The sequence below is a fragment of the Alligator sinensis genome, unplaced genomic scaffold (assembly GCF_000455745.1).
Source record: "Alligator sinensis unplaced genomic scaffold, ASM45574v1 scaffold895_2, whole genome shotgun sequence".
Lineage (NCBI taxonomy): Eukaryota > Metazoa > Chordata > Crocodylia > Alligatoridae > Alligator > Alligator sinensis.
The window spans coordinates 1,173-11,241 of NW_005843667.1; the positions used below are offsets into that span (position 1 = coordinate 1,173).

At 43.0% G+C, this 10,069-nt stretch overlaps 1 protein-coding gene across 2 annotated transcripts in view; it reads right to left on the reverse strand.

Moving 5' to 3' along the window:
• Window positions 1-2,030: 2,030 nt before the first annotated feature.
• Window positions 2,031-10,069, reverse strand: part of LOC102384171 (mdm2-binding protein-like) — a 36,679-nt gene continuing 28,640 nt past the window's right edge. Inside the window, exons 12-16 of one of the 2 annotated variants that reach the window (XM_025195634.1) lie at window positions 9,252-9,365; window positions 8,447-8,611; window positions 6,287-6,380; window positions 4,686-4,841; window positions 2,031-2,404 (exon numbers count right to left, since the gene is read on the reverse strand). In XM_025195634.1, coding sequence (XP_025051419.1) covers window positions 2,362-2,404; window positions 4,686-4,841; window positions 6,287-6,380; window positions 8,447-8,611; window positions 9,252-9,365 — 572 coding nt within the window. In that variant the 3' untranslated portion in view covers window positions 2,031-2,361. Of the gene's footprint in view, window positions 2,538-4,685; window positions 4,842-6,286; window positions 6,381-8,446; window positions 8,612-9,251; window positions 9,366-10,069 lie in introns of both variants that reach the window. The other variant, XM_025195635.1, reaches the window with a different exon arrangement.

A 10,069-nucleotide genomic window follows, 5' to 3' on the forward strand; every position in this document is an offset into this window, starting at 1 on the left:
GCCACTCATTTGAATGACCTTAAAAATTGTTTGCCGTACCTCAAGCTATACAATCCATAAGCATCCCAAGTTTCCTAATTGTGTACAAAGGAACATAACAGATACCCCAAGACCATATATTCATCCAATAGATGCAGTCAGGCATTAATGTTATACTGAAAACACGACTTATGTATCAGTGAATTAGTATTCAAAGTACAGCATGCCACAGTAATAATTAAGGTCATCAAAGTGAAAAGGGGAGGTGTATAGGCGTGTTAACCTTTCCAATCTAAAGCCAAGGCAGTTAATTACCATTTCTTTGAGAAGAAATAGTACTGCAAAGACTATTTTAACCCCTGGTAATTCTTTTCATGGCATAAACTCTTTCACTGCTTGAAAACAAAGCTGCAGGAACATTTCATAGTGTAAACTCTTGAAGACACAAGGACACAAGTTCCTTTGCATTGCATTCATACAATCCCCAGCAAGTGGCCCCTAACTCACATCCTGATCCTTTGGATGCTACAGTAACATATGAAACAGTAAAGACTTTAAACCAAGAGACTTAAAATTCATCTAGCCCCAAAGGCCGGGTGAACGTACCCGAGTTACTCTGTGGGCTGGACCAAGACAGGCCCTCTGCAGTGTGCCGCAGGGCTGTCCTGCTTGTACAAAGCATGTGCCAGCCCCTAGGACTGCCTTGGGGTACATGCTGCCCAAGGTGCAAGGGCTGTACCCAGCACTGCAGACAGCACAGGGGGTCGGTCCAGGGTGCCACACGCAGCCTGTTCCTAGGGCTGGACTGGCTATGTATGCTACCCATGACACAGGGGGTCAGTCCGGGGCATGTATTCAATGCAACACCCTGCTGATCAGCCCCACTCACTGGTTCTGGGTCCATGCACCTCATGGAACATGTGCCTCACGCTGATCCCGTAAGCCACATGCAGTGCACACAGCTGGTCCAGCCCTGTGAGCCACATGCAGCATGTGCCAGCCCCAGGACTCGAGCACATGGTACCCAGGGCTGGCACAAGGTATGCGCTGCCCACGATGCTCACATAGCACAAGGGATCTGGGAAATGAGCTGCATCTGGCATGCTAGACCGACCCCCTGTGCTGCCTTCAGCACGCATGGCACCAGGTACAGCCCACATACCAAACATAGCACGCAGGGCCAGGGCTTGTCCAGCAACCCACAGACTGGATCATACGGCTCCATGGGCCCACAAAGCATATCTTTAACACCCGTGCTTTAAATGCTGCAGAGGCACTGGGCAGCCTAACCATGATTCTGTATATAATCAAGATAAAGGGCATCAAGTCAGCATTCAAGAGAGCTTTTTAAATGACTTGAAACCTCCTACACATTTCTAGGGAGATTAATTGCATTTAATCTTAAAAGCTTGCTTCACAGGCAGTACAATTTGCTATAACAACTTAAGGGTTTATTAATGTGATAAGGGAGAATTTGTTACAAAATTCAGCAGACAAAATAAATGTTTTCCCTCTCCCAGCTTTGGTAGATATTTAGATCTAAATTATTTGCACTTGTAACTTGGGCATTCTAAAAAACAGCAGACTAGTTTTCTAAACCATGGTATTACAAAGAGGACCGCAAGTATACAGTGTGTTTTTATGATACTGGCATTTTACTGCAGAAAGAAAATTAGGAACAGGCAGTAACCAGAGGACAAAAAAAAGGAAGAGGCTTATAAAGAAAGTGACCAGGAGATGGACAGCAGCATAATGAACATGAAAGATAGACAGGAAGAAGCAAAAGGAGATCCCCATGCCACACAGCTGTGTGATATGAACGTTGTTGCTATGGGACTGTTCCGTTCATATACCTTTAATCCCAAGCATCTCCATATAGAAGGGAAAATGCTAACAGGAGCGCTACAAATGCAAAGGGGAATATAAAATTCTCCTGTAATGCAAGAATAGGAATGTATTTATTTTTTAAAGGAATCTTCAAATTAGGACTACATCAGTAACGGTTTTGTTTAGTTGGGTGGCCAAACAGAGGAAGGGGTGGGGGAATAGGCATGGCAGACTGGTAGGAAGTGGTATGAAGAGAAGAAATCAATGTTGAATAAATAAAAATACATTTTTTTGTGTGTTGCCTCACTGAGAAAAAAGCACACATTTCATTTTGGGATAAATATAATGTTGCATTTATCCTGAAGCTAAGTTTAAGTTCCAGCAATTTTAACAGAATCAAAGAAACAGAAGTAGAAGGTTGGCCACACTCACCATTCAGAGTGCCAGTAGCACCACCACTCACTCCCAAGTAGCTAAGGTGCTCACCCAGGATGCGAGATACCCAGCTTCACATCCCCTCCATTTGAGGAAACTTGACTCTACATAGCCTGATTTTCAGGTTGAGTGCCCAGGTTGCCACCTTACCAGGAACCTATGTCTTTGGAAAATAAAACAGTCCAGTTGTGTGTGGATGCAGAGTTTGTTTCCAAATCTAGTACCGAATTCTATCCTGATAAAGATCCGGGGCCAGCTCCAGCCCCCGGTGCAGTTCCAATCCAGGTGATGATCATCTGTCATCAGGGACCACAACAGGGCCAATTCAAGAAGAATGAAAAAGAGGAATAAAGAAAAGGGAATAGAAGGGAAGATGTAAGATGTAGAAAAAGCTCTCTAAGCTTAAACACACTCCCATGGTAAATAGAGACTTGTTAAAAAAAAAACAAAAAACAGTTATCTAGGAGACTCCATGTGGTAGAGACTCGTCTTGAAAAATATGTAGAATTTCTGAATCAGCAAGTCTAGTTCAGATTCATAGGACAATTCTTTGCTATTAGCATATTCAATAACAGCTCATTCGTGTCTCTGAAGCAAAGCTGCTTAGTGCAGCACCTAATACCAGTCTGATCTAAACCCTTAATGAAATCAATTGAAGGATTCCCATCTACTTTAGCAGAATCAAGCCACACCCTTGGTGTCCAAAGTAGAGGGGAAAAAACCCAACAGACAACAACTGTCACCTTTGTTGATGGCATCAGCAGAATAACTCAAGGGTCCTCTTTCAATAAAAGCAGTTGTGCTACAGATCAAGACACTGCCACATTGGCATGGTGGAGCAAGGAAGCCCGATATGGATACACATCATCGGTATATCAAGTCTGTGTTTTCCCTTAAATGGGCAAAAAAGCAAGGCACAGGCAAAGTGCTGGACATCTTTGTTTCTATCTGGGAACAAGTAGGATGTGGATGTTCAAATATGCCACTATCAGGCCTTTCGTTTCTGGCCAAAGAAAAATAGATTCTCTTTAATATCTCATTGCTATTTATTTTGGTTGGCATTTCCAAGTTATCGAAGTGCTCTCCTACTGTTCCGAAGTACAGGTGACCAACCTGAGGCACATGTGCCATGGGCAGCCTATGTGTGCGTCACCCAGAAGATGACTGAAGAGCCAGGCAATACAGCAGTCAATACAACAGGAAGCAGACAGCAAAGCAGCATATTAGACCAAAGGGGATCAGAGCAGCACATTGGAAGGGCGCAAGTAGTTTTGCTGGCCTGGTAGGGGAGGTGCCCTTCTTGGCCTTGAATGACTCGGTGTGGTTGGAGGATGAAGGCCTGTCCCTTGCACTGCGGGCAGGCTGACCCCTGTGAGAGTCTATTATTTCTCCAATGCAAGGATCTTGGCTACGCAATTTATGTGGCGGGCTGCTCTCGTCTCAGCCTTTCCCTCTAGCTTGCTCCTTCAGCCTTTTGGCTAGGGGCAACCAAGACTAGGAGACACCCGAACTCCAAGGTTTCTGTCTGATCAAGTGAGACTGGAGACATTTGAACCCCAGGGACTCTGGGCCTGAGGCTTGCCAGCCTGGATTTGGCGAGTATCTGAAGCCCCAGACCAATGGGCTCTGGGAGCGAGGATTACTTGCCTGGTGGTAGAGCCAAACAAACTTGAAAACTGAATTCTGTTCAAATCATATTTTGGAACTTGAGTATTGGGCTTTGCCCAGCTGAATTGTGAACCGATTTGGCCTTGAACCAGATTTAAAAAAAAAAAAAAAATCTGCTACACACACACACACACACACACACACACACAAAGTAGTGCAAAAGTGCTGCTTAAAAGTGTTTATAGAGTACTTGTGCTACATCCTGCAGCAGTGTCAAAAGAGACAAACTGCATCAGTTCTGGATTGACTAAGTCTATGGGTACCTGTAGTCATTTCCCCATATGCAGGTTACTACAGATATATATTTATTTCTAGGTCAGTATTTTCAGATTTGCTTCCCACTTCCATGTGCTCAGGGAGAGCAGTGTCTGAGAATAAGGGAGTGGGGAAGGGACTGCAGGGGCAGAAGGATACTTGACTCTCCAGATTTAATCTTCCCTGCTGTAGAAGTGGGAAGGGGGAAAATTCAAGGCAAAACTCCAATAATTAGATTCTACACCTGGATAATTATAATAAAATTATAATTTTTTTCATATATAGAATCTAATTATTGGGGGACTTTCTTATATTCAATTTCAAGTAAATATAGTAATACACGTCTGGTTTTTATATCTTTCATTTATGAAACTGTGAGCACTAACTGATTAGAAAGCACTGAGGGGCTATATTCAGACTTAGTGATAGAGTTGTTAATTGCTCATTAATGTAGTCATTAATCGCGCCAGTTTCCACCAATTCTGAAGGATGCCCCCAAGGTTTTGTTTATGAGACTTTACCTCTTTTGAATTTGTAATGGCTGAAGATCCCCAATCGGCAACCCCTCTGGAGTAAAGTATTTCAGTAGCTCTTTAGCATCCAGCAATGTCAATGACTCCCTCTGACCATCCTTATGTCCTAGCAATTGCTCAGATGAATGTGTCAACATGGAACCTCTGGAAAAGAAAGACAATAAGAACTGGAATTAAAGAAACATAATTAATCAATTCTGCCTCATCAACTCATTGATAGCTTAAGAGACAAAATACTGTAGATTTCCAATGCAAGACAACTGGCATCACCACTGCAAAACACTGCTACATAAAACTTTATAAGAAAACTTCCTTGATGGTAAGGACTTACCAACTTTCCCATTTTAAATTATTTTCAAGATTTCACAGCTTAGCTGTGAAATTAAAAGAGAGAGAATCAGTCATTCAGATATTCAGCCTGTGGGCAAATTTTAAACACTTCCAGATTAATTTTAAATTTCATGAAAAAGATGCTTACAGCATAAGCAACAAGGGAAGCAATATATGACCTTCCACTCATTGAATCTCATTCAAGGACAGCACATGCTTCCTCTTTCCTACTGACAACTAGCTGTGGAGTACCAAAGGATAACTACAAAAAACAACCAATCACTTATGTGGAAAACGATTCGATTAACATTTCTTCTTGGGATTTATACAACACTTGCCTATTTGAAAGGGATGAAAAGGTTCCTGAGCTGCCACTCAAAAGGCACAGTTAGCAGGAAGCATGTTCATTACTTAAAAAAAAAAAAACAAAAAACAACGGGCAGTATTTTGAAAGAGAAACAAGAAGGTGGAGAGATAAGTTAAAGATGTATGTGAGAACTCTCATAATATATCATGTTACCCAGAGACTTTGGAAATTTGGAGAATATTAACTGACTGATAACTCATTTTGCTGACTGGTATAAGCTTATCCAGGAAAATGTCAAATACCCACAACAGACCTTGTTTCAAAGAGATTCAGAGAGCCATTAGGCTGATGTGAAACAAATTCTAAGACTGGAGTCCTGCTTTTGCAGACTTATGGCATTGGGTGCTGAAGACAAAGGAAGAGAAGTGGGAAAACATCCATTTCAACATAAACTGAAATTTAGTTTATTTTAAAAAGCTGTCAGTTCTCATCTGCTCTGAAGATTGTGCTGTGAAACTGATTTTACTTAAGAAACATGAAGATAATGATGGTGATTATTTGTAGCAAGACATGACAGCAAAAACCCCTGTGCTGCATACACATCTACAGCTTATGCCACTGACTATACCAGTGTAGAAGGGCATGTGCATATTTCTGAAGGGGAGATGAGAACCAAGAATTACACCAAGGCAGCTACGGGAATGAGACACCTTGTAACTATATTCCTTCAAAAGGCTTCAGAACAATGATCAGACTTAAGCACCTTGAGATGCCTCAAAATACCTTTACAAAATGGTAGCAGAAAGGGAACTCATGTTAGTCTCAAATGAATTTCTCTTCGCTCTGCAAGACCCTTAAATACTTTTTGTGAACTGACAAGACGGCTGAAAATGTGGATAGCTCCTCTGGAATGATGCTTAATCATTCCTAATTAGAAGATACTTATACTTACCTCATTTTTTGTTTAATTTTTTCAAAATTTTCCATATTCTGAAGAACACTTCTTTCTGGCCACTCCAAAGCATTGGACCCAATTAGCTCAGATTCTGAAAAAAAGACGGTTAGCTGAATATAAAACTATAGCTATTAGTAATGTACAAGATGAAATTTATCTCCAGTCAATGGGGTTGGCAAAGAATCAGGCTGCAGCTCTAACTCTGTAAGTCATAAATAGTAGTTTTCATTGAATCCATGGTTCTAAGTAGATCTCCACATCCTCTACATCTTGGGGGTTTTTTTGTTTTTAATATGTAAACTCAAAGTAGTATATTCCACATTGCCAGACATGTGTGAGATAGTATAGAAAGCATTGAGGAAATGAACTAGGTCTCCAGGGTTCTGCAAAATGGTCGAGAAGTGAAGGAACCCAGAGTAGAGAGTAATGTATCTGGAGTCCTGATATAGAATATCCTAACACCAATGTTTTCATAATCATTAATGGTGTCAACACATACAGACAGTGTTGTAATGAGCAATGCAAAACTGAGAAAAAGCTTGTAAGATCTACAGGGAAAAAGTATTGGCTAAATATTTTATATAAGCAATAGGGGTGCACCAATAGAGATTTTGGGGGCCAATACCGATAGTCCATTTTTGAGGAGGCAATACTGATGCAATTTCTGATACAGCTGCATCCAGCTGGTAAGTCTGTCATGGTAGAAGGAAACGGGGGAGGGCAGAGGAGTTGGGGGACAGATCAATGCCCTCCGCAGTGAGGGAGGGAGTGGGGCTGGGGTAGGTGCTGCCTGGCCGGGTGGGGCAGGGCACGGAATGGAGCCGTGGCTAGTCTGGGGATTGTGGGGTGGCTCCTACCCCTGCGTGCACCCCAGGAGGGCACAGGGGGAGGGGGCATGTGCCCCATGGATCTGCGCAGGGCAGGGCAGGGCATTGGGCTGCAGCTGTAGGCTGGGGCCGGGGCTGCTCCAGGCTCTTCCCAGCAGGGGCTGGACTTAGGGTGGGTGGTGGCGGTGCTGGGAGGGGATACGAGGGGGCTGCAGCCACCCCAAATTTTGCCATAGCCCCCCCTCCCAGGGCCGCCACCGCCCGCCCAGTGCAGCTCCGGCTCTTCCCAGCATGTGGGCAGAGGCGAGGGTTGAGCCAGGGCTGCGCCAGGTCCCCAAGCCCCTTCCCCTTCCATCACAGACTTACCAGTTGCATACAGCTCTCCAAGCTGCTGGACTGTGCTCCTTGCTGCCTGCATGCTGCGCTGCATACCCACATGTGCATTTATGGGTCAAATTAAATCAGCCGCTTCAGGCTGATTTCCAATTTTCTTTATACCAGTGCCAATCCGATAATTGGACCGATGTATCAGTGCACCTCTAGTTAGCAACATTATTAAATAAATATCAAAAATGAAACCATCTTGTTCAGTTACATGCCAACTAACAGAAATTGTATCTTTGTGCTATGAGTTCCTGATTACTTCCTTCCGAGTTTTGCAAAAAGCCTGCACCTGGAGAAGGCTGGCATCCTCTTACGGCCTTAAACCATTCATTTTAGCAAGTTTAATTCTCTCTCTGAAGAGGAAGGTTAGGCATGTCAAAAGCAGATACCACACGAGTCTATGAAGGCCTTTTCTTAAAGCTGGACATGGTATGGGGCTACAGAGCTTCCACACAATAGCCTTGCTGTTCTAATACTGTATTGGCCATCCCAGATATATGCACACACACACTTCTGTGGAATTAAGCACCTGTATGTTTCCTTTAAATTCTATACAAGTAACTTATGTGGACAGAAAACTACACAAGCTATCAAATGAAAGTGTGAAAGAAAACAAACATAATATAAAAACTGTAAAAAATCTTCTATGTAGAAACAGGAGAGGCTGGACAAGAATATCTTAAAATCACAAGATGCAAAATTATTTATAGTATTGTGTAAAAGTCATATTTTTGTCAGCAAAACCTGAAGCATAGATAATCCAATGGAGAGAACAACAGATGCATGAATGTACAAAACTTGGAAAATATCTTTCCCACAGTTTCTCTCGTTTGGAATGAATTCTTTTAGGTGTACTTTAGTATCACTGAAATATGAAAATATAAAAAGTTTTATTTGTAGAGAGTTTTTTGAAAGCATGGTGAATTTTCTAAATAAAGATACCTACCACAAGTCACTGCATGGATGCTAGGTTTGTTTTTTTCTTCATGTAAAAGAGTTTTTGGAAGGGCGGTGTTACACAGCTCAAAAAACTGCTCCCTCATGAGTGTTAACAGGGTTTTGAGCTCATCAACAGAAATAGTAGAAAGCTCTTTGGCTGATTCTTGCCTCTCTGGAGGAGAGAGAGAGAGAGAGGGAGAGAGAGAGAGGGGGAAGAGAGAGAGATCAAATGTGCTATCATAATCACTAAGTAATCAGAAAAGATTAGAACCTGGTCAGGAGAGAAAGGAGTTGATCCAAATCCCGTTTTGTATGTTTTAGAGAGACATGTTACTGGTTTCTTACAGCAGCAGATACAACCATCTTTACCAGCAACTGAGCCTGAAGTTTCATTTGATTCGTCTTTGCCAGTGCCTTCCAGAAGTCTGTCCACAGTACACCATGTACCCAGGTATAAGCTCCAAAATGCAGACATGTGGGCTTGCTACACCCTCCTGAGTCCATACACTGCTCCCTGACACTGCTGGGACAGCATCTTCTAGCACCATTTAGCTGATATCAGCCTAGTATTACAGAATTGACATTTTTTACAACCTCTTTAAAGGTATCAGAGGAATGAGTCACGACAGATGTATATCTAATGCTTCTTAAGTGAAAACTATATTAATATTTCTCTTCCTTCTTTGCAAAATGACTTGATTCCCTGGTCTTATAAAACAAACATTGTCACATTGAATCCCAAATAAACATGTCCTCGTATATTAATTTGAGATCCTGTGACAGTTTAATCCATTATTTGCACCAATACTTACTGAGATATTCCTTCAAGGCACATGCTTGGACAGAAGCCAAATTCTTCTCTCTCTGTAGAATCTGCTCTCCACAGAGATGTGGAAGAGACCTGATGAAGTCAGCAATACAAAGGCCTGCACGGATTATAAAAAAAGTCATTCTTAGGTTGTCTCATCTAACTGATATAGTTACTATACCAGATATTTTTTTCTCAAGAGGAACTATCTGCATAAGATAAAAGTAGGTATAATAGTACATAAGCATAATTACTCCATATCGTATCAACACCGTTAAAAGGAAAATTTACATTATCAAAAATTGGCTTTTTTGGCTGATGTGGTCAATAACGTCGCCAATAAATGCCGCATGAATGTGTGCACCTGCAGCATGCGTACAGCCAGGAATGCAGTCTAGCAGTTTGGAGAGCAACATCTGGCCGGTAAGTCTGTGTGGGGAAGGGGCATGGAGGAAGCAAATCAAGGCCCCCATGGTAAGGGAGGGAGTGGGACACGGGCTGAAGGTAGAGACAGGTGCTGAACAGCTGGGGCAGGGCAGGGTATGAGACAGCCATGGCTCATCCAGGAAGCACTGGGGGAGGGGTGGGGGGGAGCGTCTGCCTCTGTGCACACCCCTGGGGGAAGCATGGGGGACATGTATCCCCCAGATCTGTGCACGGGGCGAGGGCAGCTACCCACTGTGCACTCAGGGCCAAAGATGCGCCAGCCTCTTCCTGGTGGTAGGGCTGGGCCCAGGCTGTGCTCAGGGTGGGCAGGGGTGGGGCAGGCGGCAGCAGCACTGGATGAGGAACTATGGTGAATTTTGGGGTGGCTGTAGCCCC